This window comes from Gopherus flavomarginatus, chromosome 7, assembly GCF_025201925.1.
Source record: "Gopherus flavomarginatus isolate rGopFla2 chromosome 7, rGopFla2.mat.asm, whole genome shotgun sequence".
Lineage (NCBI taxonomy): Eukaryota > Metazoa > Chordata > Testudines > Testudinidae > Gopherus > Gopherus flavomarginatus.
Window position 1 is genome coordinate 74,303,334 of NC_066623.1, and position 13,872 is coordinate 74,317,205.

Genomic DNA, 13,872 nt, shown 5'->3' on the forward strand with positions numbered 1-13,872 from the left:
AAATTCTGCCCTCAGGTACACCCTTAGAACCTTAGTAGGGTATGTGTGTGTAATGCAGAGTTTAGCTAAAAAAAGAAAAACAATAACACCTACTACTCATAGAAATCAGTTTAAACAGGTTTTCTGGTTGGATATAATCTCTTACAGTTTTTGCAACTAGTGCAGGATTGCTGTTGCATGAGAATCTGAAAGTGAACAGACTACAAACAAAATGAAACTATCTTAATTGTCAAAGTTACATCAAGTGCAAAAAGTAAAAGTAAATTGGATATAGCAAATTATTTTGTTTTGTAATGTACAGCATTAGTAACATAATCACAGGGTTTTTAAAAATGTGAACTTCAACCTGGCAGTTTCCCTTTAACCACTTCCCGTTGTTTTATATTTATTCTGAAATTAGTATCACATAAATGCTCAGATTCGGCGTTGGTGTATGTAGTATGTAAAAGCCTATGAGTCTTAGGTACTATATGTGCTCTATTGCCACAGTATCCTAGTGCCCCACAGTCTTTAATATATTCTCTTCACAACACCGTGTGAGGTATGAGCTCCATTTTACAAACGGGGAACTGAGAGGTACGAGGCTAATTTCAGATCACAGAAGTGTGCAGGGAATTAAACGCTGGTCTACTGAGTCCCAAGGCACCCTAACCACTGGACCATCCTTCCTCTCCATGCAGAAGAGAGACAATAGTCACCATAAATGGAAAGACCAAGGACAGCAGAAAATGTGGATCAATAAAGTTTGAAATAGAGAGAGTATTTGCAGGGTCCCACCTGGCTAAGAAGTGACCCGCTGCGCGCACTGGTACTGGGGCTGTAGTTGGGTTTCAGTGAACGGGGGGATTCAGTTGACCTGGGTTTCCCTGTACTGCCTGCGGGTGATGTTAAAAACTCTCCGCTTCCGGCCCTGGCGCCTGCCCCCAGGGACAGGACAGCCTGGTCCAGCGCAGCTTTCCCGCATCGAGCCGCCTTCTCCGACTGTTCCCCGTTTAACTCATCCCGGCCGCTCTCTGCTCCGCCACTGGCGCCGCCCGAGGCCACAGGGTCTGACCCGGCTCGGGCTGGTCCCGCTCCCATCCCCCACCCACACCCGTCACCGCGGCGGCTTCCCTGACCCAGCCCAGCAACCGGCTCCGCTGCTCAGGGAGGGGAGCAAGGCCCCGCCCAGCCCGTGGCGAGGCAGGCCCGGGGAGCCGCCCTTCCCCTTCCCGCAGCGTTCACTGGCCCCTCCTGCCGGGCTTGCCCAGGCTCTGGTCTCTCCTCCCCGCTTCCCGCTAACTGCCTGCCCGCGTCTCCGGCCCGCTTCCCGCCGCTCCGCCCGTGCCCGGCGGCGCCATGTTTCGGTTCCTGCGGGGCTTGGTGCTCCCCGAGGCTGCCTGCGAAGAAGCCAACAACAGCTCCAGGTACGAGAACCTCTTCAAGAAGCTGGACGTCAATGAAGACGGGAGAGTGGACATCGCCGAGCTCCATGCGGGCCTTAAAGCCCTGGGCATCCCCCTGGGCAAAGATGCAGAAGAGGTAGGGGCGGGCTGGGGCTGGGGCCGGGGCCGGAGTGTGTGTGAGAAGAGGTGACTCCTGTGGAAAAACTCTGGGCTCCGAGGCAGTGAGCAGGCACTGGCCTCTGCAGTAGTGAGTGGGATGTCCCCAGTGATCGCTCGCCTCTGGCTGGTGTGCAGAACGGGGCCCCGCCCGCCCAGGAGACTGTCTACACTGCAGAGTTTTGTTGGCAAAAGGCAGCTTTTGTCAACAAAACAGTGGATGGAGGTGTGCACACTGCAAGGCTCCTCCCGCCTGCAAAACTCTCTTGCTGTGGCAACAAAATAAAACCGTCTGGACACGAGGCGTAGAGCTTTTTTTGCGACAAAGTTAGATGGACGGAGTGTCAGTGGAGACACCATGCTTGGTTTTGATGCTGTTAGTGGCCTCCAGGAGGTGTCCCACAATGCCCATCCTGACCGTTCTGGTCAGTAGTTTGAACTCTGATGCCCTGCACCCAGGTACCAAGGCATCTCCCCGCTTCCAGGGCTGGCTTTAGCAAGTGCAGGGCCCAATTCCTGGGGAGTGGGGGGAAGGGCTTGTACTCACCGGGCGGTGCTCCCAGTCTTCGGCAGCACTTTGGATTGCTGGCGGGGGTCGTGGGGCCGCGGGTTTTGCCGCGCTCCGGCCGGGGCTGCGGGGCCATGGGGCTGCCACGCTCCAGCCAGAGCTTTGGCTGAGAAAGCGGGGCCGCGGGGCTGCCATGCTCCGGACGGGGTTGCGGGGCTGTGGGGCTGTCGCGCTCTGGCTGGGGTCGTGGGGCTGCCACGTTCCAACCTGAGCTCCGGCCGGGAGAGCAGAGCTGTAGGGCTTGCCGCGTTTTGGCCGGCACTCTGGCCAGGGGAGTGGGGCCGCCGAAAACCCTGGTGGAGCTGACCGCCGCCGGGGTGAGTAAAAAAAATTAAAAAGGCACCTAAGGCGCGGGGCCCTCTTAGGTGCGGGGCCCAATTCCGGGGAATCGGACGAATTGGCCTAAAGTCAGCCCTGCCCCCTTCCCCCTGCTTTTAAAAACAGCTGCTGCAAAGCTCTTTGTCTTGCCCTGAATATTACGATTACTTCCCCAGCTGGGGTTTTTTTTTTATTTGTTTGCTCTGTTGCCCATTTCAGATCCCTTCTGCCCTGTGGTGGGGTATAAGGCCGAACCCATTAGAAGAAGCAGGCCATATAACCAAAATGGAGCTACATTTCTAAAGTCATTTTGCTACATTTAGATATTTCTTGTATAAGAAGATCCTTCTCCAATATGTATTAGTGTAAATCAGGAGTAACTCATGTTAAGTCAGTGGAGTTACAGTAGTCTAGGTGAAAGGAGAGAGAGGCCTAAAATATGCAAAACCTTTTTGTCAGGGTTCTGGTGGGAAACAATTTTTTTCCTTTTAATATGTCTAATTTAGATATCTTAGGCCAGACAATTTTTTAAATAAAATGCCAGGACTGCTCGAGTCATTAGCTGTTTATAACCCCAATTTTTGAAATGGATCTGCGTTTCAGTGGGGCTGCCATAATGGTACACTTGCGTGCATCTAATTCAGGACTGAGGCCTGTGTTTTTAATTCCTGAGTATACAGTTTTTATTGTAGGAACTATCATGTATAGGCTCTCTGTAAGGCTGTAAATAGATTAAATGTCCTGAGTCAAAATTTTATTAATAGCTTGGCAGTTGGTAATTCTGTGGGCAGTTGGGCTTGGTCTTGCTCACAGTGTGTCATCTCTGGTATCTTGCTACCCCTTGTTGCGTGATACCTGATAGCACATTCCAGGCCCAGCATAATAAAGAGAATGATTTTGCTGATTTTGGCCCTGGCTTCACAATTTGCATCTCTCTGCCTGCGTGATCTGAGTCATGGCAGTGTAAGTTCCTCTTGGGCAGCAGATAAGAAAAGTTTTAGCACCCTCACCGGTCAGCCTCTGTGTCAGTGGGGTGTAACATTAGCACTGGCTACTGAAGAGGAGATGCCAGTAGAAATGATGAGTATGGGCCTGGCCAATGGAGAGTTAAAATACTTTTTTTAGTTTATATGTTTATAGGACACATTCCATGACTCCACATACACACAACCCCAAAACATTCATACTTCACTGTATTGTGATGTTCTTGTTGACCCATTGCACTTGCATGTACTTTACTGTCAGTGACATAATTTCACTTATGAATATAAAAATCTGACCATATTACAGAAATACCATGGGCCAGATTCTTAGCTGGTGAAAATCACCCTAGCTGCGCTGAGTTTCATGGAGCTATGCTGAGTTACGCTGGTTGGCTAGGGGTATATTGTGAAATGGCTTATCATACATAATTCTGTGGATAAGAATCTTCTTATGATAAGGTGATTTTATATTCTGAGAAGGCAACATTTGGTCCAATGTATGTGACTTTTAATTAGATCTCCTTGTTAGCCAAAGCTGGTGAGCTTGGCCTTACTAGGATAGCTAATCTTAAAAGTTTGCATTTATTTCAGTTATCTTTAATTTGTATTGACTTTCCAAATTTATTATCAAACCTGAGATTAGTTTGGCAAGATAGATAACTCTATCCAGTGTCACATACACAGTATACCTCAGACTTCTGTGTAACACAGCGGAGGGCAAACTACAGCCCGTGAGCTGGATCTGACCTGTCAGGGCTTTCAGTAGGGTTCCCTGCCTGCCCTGGCCCTGCGCCGCTCCCAGAAGCAGCTGGCACCACATGTCTGCAGCCTGAGGGGGTTGAGGGGGCAGAGGGCTCCGTGCACTGCCCTTGCCTGCAGACACTGCCCCCCGCAACTCCCATTGGCTGGGAATGGGGAGCTGCAGCCAATGGGAGCTTTGAGGACGGTACCCGCAGGTGAGGGCAGTGTGTGGCGGAGTCGCCTGCCGCACCCCACCGCCAGGAGTCACTGCTGGACATGCTGGCCGCTTCCCCTGCCTTAGCCCCCACTGCCACCCCAGAGCCGTTCAAGGTAAGCGGTGTTGTGCCTGAGCCCTCACCCCTCCTGCACCCCGCACCCCAACCCCCTGCCACACCTCTCCTGCACCCCAACCCCTTGCCCTGAGCTCACTCCTGTACCCTAGCCCCCTGCCCTGAGCCCCTTCCTGCACACCATACTCCCTCCCGCACCCCAACTCCCTGCCCCAGTCATACACTCATGGCCCTGCATACAATTTCCCCACCCAGATGTGGCCCTCAGGCCAAAAAGTTTGCTCACTCCAATGTAACATAACCATAGTGTAACATCATGCATTTCTCTTATTTTTATTATATGGAATAAATAATTTGTTTTTTAATAATGCCATGCATTATTGATTAGGCCTCCACTTATGGAAATAAACGTGTGTGTGCGCGTGCAATTATCATACAAAGGGAATGGGAAACGAGGACAAAGTGACCTAACGATAATGTTACATATAGTATGTATTCTTAAAACTCATCACTTTCAAGTTGATCTTGAATAAATAAAAGATTACTATACTTAAAGGAGCTTTTAGCTTCCTGACTGTCCTTGGTATTCATTCGTATTCTATATTGTCATTACCCAAGGCAATTTATTAATATTTATACAGAAAAATAAAACAGGAAATGCACTTTTGAGATAGAAACACGTCATATGGCCTCCAAATCAGAGGGATTCATTTTGTTTTCATCTGTAAGGGTGCAAATCCAGAGCAGGTCCACCAAAGTGAATGGAGTAACAACTGTGTAAAATAGGTGCAAGTGAGACCAGTACTGGATGCGTTGAATTAGAAAGCCTGATTTAGTTGCAGTGTTCAAAACCACCATTGCAATGGGTGGATTTGAGTTCTTTATTTTTTATCAATTACTTAAGGAAGGGACGGTACAATCTGTTTGCTTAACTATGAGAATTGTCAGTTTTTAATTGCATGCCAGCAGAAAATCTCAATCGTACTTTGTATGCTCATTATTGAAAACCTGTTGCACCAGTTTTGTGCGTGTAGTAAAGTTGGCCTTTTACCTGGTGCAAGGGATGAAATGTGGGTGGGGCAAGTTAGGGACCTAAGTTTTCTCATATTTAAGGGAAACTGAATGTTTAATTTCTCTACCTACCACACTAAAAACTCTGGGAGTCAAAATGCCTTTCTAAGGTTATAAGTAAAAAATGTTTTATCATGGCAACCTCCTAATAATTGTCAGCCTCTCCAGTTTTGCTTGATAACTTTTATATATGGAAAAGCTGAACCAAATGTAGAGACTGATAATCTCTCTGCCAAGTACTGCTCAGTTACATCAGTGTAAATTGGAAATAAATCCATAGAAATCAGTAGAGTTACCTGGATTTACAGTGATGTGACTGAGAACAGAAATTGTCTTCCCTTTCTTTAGCTGCTACAAAATTAAAAAAACAAAACAGAACCAGAAAAACCCTACCTTCAATGAGTCATGTCATGCATGGGTGGGAAAAATATGTGGAATGCACTCAACATCCTGTATGTTGGTTATTTTAAACTTAGGCTGTTCTGTAGAAATAGTCTATGTCAGCAAAATGTATGTTGTTCAGGGGTGTGAACATTCTGCCCCTGTGTGCAAGGTAGGCTGCACTGACATTAGCATTCATGTGCACAGCAAGAGAGCTTCTCCCTACACCTTGGGCATGTCTACACTACAGAATTATTTCGACCTAAGTTATGTTAGCATACAGCTGCCACGGTAATTAAATTGTATTTGCACGTCCATCCTATGCTCCTTTTCACACCAACATAGCTTATGCCTCTTACAGAGGTGAGGTTTTTTTAATGCCTAGACAAGAGCTCTCTCCCATCAGTATAGAGCGTCTTCACCAGATGCACTACAACTGCATAGTTGTATCAGTGCAACTGTGCCGCAGGCAGCCTCACTCCAGCTCTTTTCCTGTGCTTAGGTGGCTACTCGGTTTGTTCTGCCCTTTTCTGAGTCTAAACAAAGTAAAATTGTCCTGTTCTGGTGCTTTGTTTCACTACGAGTCTTAGACTTGGTCTGCCCTACAAATGTATGTTGGTATAACTGTGTCACTCAAGGATTTGGAGAGTCCACATCCCTGAGTGACATGGTTATATCGACATAACCCTCAGTATAGACAGTGCTATGTCATCAGGAGGGCTTCCCCTGTCAACATAACCACTGCCTCTTTGGGTAATGGAGTACCTGTGCTGTTGGGAGAAGCTCTCCCATTGGCTTAGATAGCATCTTCTCTAAGTGATACGGTGGCACAGCTGCACTGATGTAGACAAGCTCTAAGGCCTGGTCTATGCTATGGAATCAAACTGATGCAAGGCAGTTTATGTGTAAATTTCGCTCCCACTGGCATAACTGTTCCACTACACTGACTTAATAACTCTACCTCCATGAGAGGTGAAGAGTCAATGTTGATGTAGTACAGTAAAAGCTCTTTTATCCGGCATGTTGAGGGGCTGGTGGAAGCTGGTAAGTGAAAAATGCTGTTTAACTATGAGGGAGGGAGTTTGGGTGCGGGAGGAGGCTTGGAGCAGCGAGTTGAGGCATGGAAGGGGGTGCAGGGTGCCAGATTCGGAAGGCGCTTACATCGGGCAGCTCCCTGCAAGTGGTGACCTGTCCCGGCTGCTCCTAGGCAGAGGCGGGGCAGGCAGCTCTGTGCGCTGCCCTGCCCTGCCCCAAGTGTTAGATCCACAGCTCCCATTGGCTGGGAACCATGGCCAGTGGGAGCTGCTGAGGCGGCACCTGCAGGTGGAGGTATCACACAGAGCCACCTGCCATGCCTCCGCCTAGGAGCAGCTGGGACAGGTCACTGCTTGTGTGGAGCCGCCTGAGGTGAGCGCCCTCCCATCCCTGGATCTGGCACCCCGTACCTCCTCCCGCACCACAACCCGCTGCCCCAAGCCCCCTTCTGCACCCAAACTCTCTTCCAGAGCCTGTGCTCCACACCGTCTCCTGTGCCCCAACCCCCTGCTGACCCCACACCAACCGGACTATAAACTGGAACTTCAATGAAGATCAGAAATGCCAGTTTATAGAGCTTTCTGGTTGGTGAAGTGCCGGATAAAACATCTTTTACTGTAATTAGGTCAACGCAACGTCAGCGTAGACTCTGCATAGCTTACAGCGACTGCTTCTGGCTTTCAGAAGCCTTCCCACAATGCGCTGCAGTGACAGTATAGTCTGTACAAGCACTCCTGATGAGGACATGCACCGCCGACACAAGAAGAGCATATTGTGGACATGCAAAAGCGATATAATTACTGCGATGGCTGTAAGCTGATGTAATTTAGGTCAGCATAATTTTGTAGTGTAGACATGCCCTAGGTGTGGACAAATGCAAATTCAGTGCATAAAATTAAGTGCACATATAAGTCTTTGCAGGATTGGGGCCTATGAAAAGATGATAAATCTCATGCTTCATGGTGTAAGTTAACTACTTGAATTGTTCAAGAAGAAATTTCCCTTTCATATTAAAGTATTATATAATTGGCCTCTTGCATAAGGAGTGATAGGGTATCTGGAGTCTTTTAAAGAAGCATAAAGGTCACTGTCCATTTTGGGATAATGGACTAAATGGTATGCGCTGGTATTTCCTCTTCCCCGTCTTCTCATTCAACTTTATTCATTTCCAAACATTCTGGCAAGTGAAATAATGTTGTAGCTATATGAGGATTTATGTGCACAGCCCTTAAAGATAGAATAATTTATCTCACAAAAGGACCCCATAGAGCACACTAATAAAAATATGAGGAGTTGATGGTCTACTTGTCCTTCATCGTGTCAATTTGCAACAGACCAAACCCAGACTTCTTAAAAATTAGAAATGTGCTCATGTGAAAGGCTGCTAAAATGGCACTGATTTATAGTTTGTAGTATATACTACTTCCCAGAATCAAGTAGAGGCACGGATCACATTACAAAGTTGCACAAAAGCTAAATGGACACATTATTTTAAGTCAAACAAAGAGGAAATGCAATATGGCCACAGTATCATGGCTTTCCATAGACAGCATTAACTATAATAATATCGTTAATGCACAGTCATTCTGAATAGTGGAAAAAATCCTTTTGCAGAGAAGCAAAAGGAAAATAGATACTGATTTCTTTTTAAAGTGAGACAGCAAGAAAAACTGGGACCAGATCCTCAGTTGGTGTAAGTTAGTGTAGCTTCGGTGATCTGATCTATTCAGAATACACTGAAGGTGTTAAATTAGCATCCCATAAACAATGAATTTACATATAGAGTTCTGTTTTTGTTCATCTCATCATATTGCATATTAAGCTTTGTGATAAAGCTGAAGATGGACAAGAATTTTCAGGTATTAGTTTTCAGAATGATAGCAGATTATTCGGCTGTTTATTATATATCTAGACCCAAGATAAGACTAGTGAGATGTAATCAGATTGAGTATTCAAAGTTCCAGTGACAATTTATGGTCTGAGTTGAATTACTTTTATTTAAGATCATATTTTGACATAATGGGCCTGATACTCATTTATACTAAGGGTATGTCTACACTTAACCCTGCTGTAGCAATTCTGTGTAGCCACTCCCTACGATGATGGGAGAAGTTAATTGACCTCCACAAGAGGCAGTAGCTATGTCAGTGGAAGAATTCTTCTGTCAACTTAAGCACTGTCTATGCCAGGAGTTAGATCTGCTTAACTGTGTTGCTCAAGGGTGTGGATTTTTCACACCCCTGAAAGATACAGCTGGATCAGCTTCACTTTTTAGTTTTGAGCTGGCCTAAGGGCTCTTTACATAGCTCGGACAGTGTAATGGGACCTTAAAGTGGGAGTAACTTACATTTATACCCATACAAAGGTCTCTTTACACTTTCAAACTGGTATAAAGGAGCCTTGGTATAAATGAGAATCAGGCCCAATGATATTTACCTCTCAGCAATTGGTTTGCACTAATATCAAGATTTTATCAGGTAAAATGATTTTTCTTTTATGCCCTGAAAATAAACCAGCAAGTGACCCAGAAGTCCAGTTTTAGTTCTAAATACGTGTTCCCTAGACCTGAAAACACTGCAGAACATTGAAGTGTATATAACATAAAAAATAGAAAAACAAAAAAATAATTTTAGAATGCTTTCAACTAAACCAAACTTTTTGAGGTTTGCATTTTCTTTATAGTTCTGTCCCTTTTGTCTGAGAGGAGGTTTAAATGCATAATTATACCACCATATTTATTATGCATAGTTAAGTATGTGTATAATCTGATAATTGTCTATTTTGAGTCGTAAAATGCCAAAAAGCTAAAGTGTGTGTGTGTGTATAATCAGATTGAAACTTGTCATATATGTTTCTAGCATAGAAAGCATGTCCCCCTTTTATTTCAGCTATTAAAAAAGCAACGTCCCACCCCTCCCCTAAAAGCCACATAACTGAAATTAATAACAGAACTATGTAACATTTGTTTTTCTTGATGAGACAAGGTGAAGTAAGCAGCATTGTAGGCCACATTAATCTAAATTAGTGCCTCTTCATTATAATGTAACCTGGATAATAACATTTCAGAAGTGGCTGTAGCTGCCGTAACTGCGTGAACAAAAATGTGGAAAGCTTTCCAAAAGCAGATAGTAACTACATTTTGAATCCATATAGTACAGAGTTTACCCATGAAGTTTCTCACACATTTCTCTCTCGGTTCTGCAATTACCCCCCACGTTCCATTCAAATTGCAATACTGTTTGAGATCTTTGTTTTCTTAGTTCTCCCATTCTTGCATCCTTCCAAGCCCGGTAAGTCTTCTGTTGTGCTGAATGTCAGCTGTCTCATTCCCTTCTCTGTTCTTAGATACACTTTTTAGTAACTATTGATTAATGAGTAATGAAATTGCAACATTACTTCTCTTCAGATCTGCAGTAGGGGGCATAGAAGGTCCCAGACCTTACCATAACCAATGTCTTATCTTGTAGACTTCAGTGATGAAAAATCACAAATGTTTCCTCAGTAATAAATCTGATTTTAGTTTTAATAGGACATGCAGATTAATTAAAATGAAATAATTTTTATGACCACCAAAGCCTGCCATATGCAGCAGGCCCTAAGTCTCCATTAAAAAGATATATGAAGTGTGCTTCTCATACTTAAGCCTCTGAAAAGTGAAAATTAATCTTTATGTACATTTGGGTTTCATTGGTTTTTTTATTCTATTTTTAAGTAATGCTTGGTGGTAAGGTCAGGATTTTATGAAAGAATGTCATAAGTGATTATACCTCTTCCTCTTGTTGCTCCAGCCATAGCAACAGAAATTGCCCCATATGGACCCCAAGTCAGCAAAGCTCTTATACATGTGGTTAACTGCTTTGCTGAATAATGGTATTGAGTCAGCACAAATGGGCCCAAGGCAGTGGAAAACTGTTGATTTTAATCCAAGACTTGAAGACCCCATGATTCTAGGTTTGTTTACATGGGGACGCTCAGGAAAAATTAATCCAAATTAGCTAAAGGTGTGAATTAAAACTGGATTAGTTAAACTGCATTCAGTTTTATTTAATTAACTTCCAAAGTGAATTAAACTGATTTAAAACCACTTTAATTCAGAATGAGAGTGTCCACACAGAGGTTTAATGCAGTTTAACTAAACTAGTTTCAGTTCACACCTTTAGTTAATTTGGATTCATTTTCTTGAGTGAAATAGGTATATCTCCAATTATTTCTATCTCCTAGAACTGGAAGGGACCTTGAAAGGTCATTAAGTCCAGTCCCTTGCCTTCACTAGCAAGACCAAGTATTGATTTTTGCCCCAGATCCCTAAGTGGCCCCCTCAAGGATTGAACTCATAACCCTGGGTTTAACAGGCCAATGCTCAAACCACTGAGCTATCCCTCCCCCCCTCATAAAAAAAGAAATAATTGGAGAAAAAAATAATTGGAGTGTTTCCATGTAGACAAGCCCACGTGACAGGCTATCCTACTTAATGGACAGATCACCCTGCCAAATATGTCCGGAGTTGCAAGGAATGCAGATGGAGAGCTCATGCAAAGACAACTTGTATCTCTTATGCTGTTCTGCTTCAGATCTTGGCAACTTTTAACTCCTAATCCATGAGACTGAAGGCAGGTCTACACTAGAAGTGCTAAATCGGTGCAGCTGTACCGATGCAGCTGAGCCACTGTAGCATGTCTGGTGAAGATGCTGTATGCTGACAGGAGAGCGCTCTCCCATTAGCATAATTACTCCACTTCCGTGAGAGGCGGAACTGCTGATGACATAGTGTGAACAGCACTTAGGTCACTGTAACTTGCATCGCTCAGGATCGTGTCATTTTCACACCCCTGGCAAAGTAAGTTAGACCAACTTAAGCAGTCGTGTAGACCTACCCTGAGTTGCGAGAGTTAATCCAGGCTTTACAGTAGTCTTTTCAGCATGCCATAGGTAGCAAATGATGTGCTGGCATCTGATTGGCTAGGCTCATTTTGTGTATTTTGTTGCTGTGCATGGACTGGTGAAAAGAAGATCTCTTGCTCCCTGGTACTGTAAGAAGGGAGAACTTCAGGTCAATAGATGGTGTAAAGTGCTAACAGGGACAAAGTTGTCATATAGTGATCAGCATCACACATTTATATATCATGGTTCCTTCAAGCTTCTTGGATGGATGGATGTCAGTTTTGGGAGCAGGAAGAGGCCACTGCATATATTTTAAATGACAGCAATACTCTTGTGAAGGAGGGGAAATAATCCAAAATAACAAAGTCTGGGTAAGTAAGCCTGGCCTTAGGTTCATTTGGGTTTAAAAGGATCTATACTGGAACTATCCCTCATCCACTGCAATGTGGAAATACTGATTTATTTATAGTATTGTATTTAGTGTATTTAATAGTGTCATTTACAGAGTTCCATAAATGTTCTTTACAGATATAAATAGGACAAGGGGCCAAAGTTAGCCTTGGTGTTAGGGGTAGACATCTGCTGAAGACAGTGGAGTTGCACTCACTTAAGTAGGGTTGAATTTGAACCAAGAAGCTTGCAGTCTAATACAGAGGTAACAGACTAGGATGCAAAGCTGGATGATCCCATATGAAGGGATATTGAGTAAGCAAGCTTTCCTTCAGCTATACCCCCTCTTCAGTCTGGGGAAAACCTGTGAAACAAGTGGTCAGTATACACAACCTGCCTGGTTTTAATATGTAATGTGAAAACATCTGGTCACAGCTGGGCAGATAATTACTGTTCTTATTGTGGTGCTGTTTTGATTTTGGCTTTTTGTAATGCATTTGCAGCACTGCACTCTATTTACTAGTCATAGTTTACAGAATGATCATGAGTCACTAATTGCACCAATTGAATGCTGTTTCTTTGTCCTTATTTTCTCCTCTAGATGAAGAGGCTGGAAGTTGGAAACACCCAGCAATCTCTTGGTGACTTCTGACTTTTAAGCATTCATAAGATTTAATTAATCAGTTAAAATAACAAGCTAATTTGATTGAGAATTATTTTATAAAACAAAACCAATCTCATCACCCACCACTTCTTTATTTTGGATCAATGATAAATTCTGAAAGGGAAACTTTTTCACAAACTTTATTTAAAATCATAGCTACAATACTTTAATAGTGACATTTTCAGGAATTTAAAAGAAAAATCTACATACAAATGTAAAATAACTTTTACCCTCTTTGACTGTGTAGGTACCATTATGCTGAAAATATCAGTGGGTCATAATTGTACCACTCAGTAATCTAACAAGGTGTCAGGTGCAAAATATTTAGTGGCTTATTTGAGAGATTGTTGCAAGTTTACCTTGTTTGGCAATGAATATTGTATGTTTATGAACAAGAAATCATGGAGTAGCTGACAATACTGGGGAAAATAAAATACTGCAGCATCCTTGCCTATTTCCTCACCCCAGGTTTTTAATTTCTTCTAATGTTTCATTCCACCTCCAAATGCTTGGGCTTGTGTTGCCTTAGGGTATGGCTACACTTACAGTTGTACAGCGCTGGGAGTTACAGCTGTCTTCGTACAGCTGTGTAGGGAAAGCGCTGCAGTGTGGCCACACTGACAGCTACCAGCGCTGCAGTGTGGCCACATTTGCAGCATTTGCAGCGCTGTTGGGAGTGGTGCATTGTGGGTAGCTATCCCAGCGTTCAAGTGGCTGCAATGTGCTTTTCAAAACAGGGGGGTGGGGTGGAGTGTGACAGGGAGCGAGAGAGAGACAGAGAGAGTGGATTTTTGGAGCTGACACTGTTCTCAGCTCCCTGCCTTGCAAGTTCTAAGGACTGGAAGATACACAGCACCTACCTTCAATCATTTAAAAAGTTTTGACCCCTTCCCCCACCCCTCTCTTATTCACTAAATGCAAATTATGCACTCCTAAATAGCCTGCAGACTACATAAGCAGCTGCTCAACACGGACTCCCCTCTCTCCTCAAGCAAACAGCTGTGAACAT

At 44.2% G+C, this 13,872-nt stretch overlaps 1 protein-coding gene across 1 annotated transcript in view; it reads left to right on the plus strand.

The window, feature by feature from the left end:
- The first annotated feature begins 1,183 nt into the window (after window positions 1-1,183).
- SLC25A24 (solute carrier family 25 member 24) overlaps window positions 1,184-13,872 on the plus strand; it is a 53,484-nt gene continuing 40,795 nt past the window's right edge. Inside the window, exon 1 of the mRNA XM_050962394.1 lies at window positions 1,184-1,521. Coding sequence (XP_050818351.1) covers window positions 1,339-1,521 — 183 coding nt within the window. The 5' untranslated portion in view covers window positions 1,184-1,338. The remainder of the gene's footprint in view (window positions 1,522-13,872) is intronic.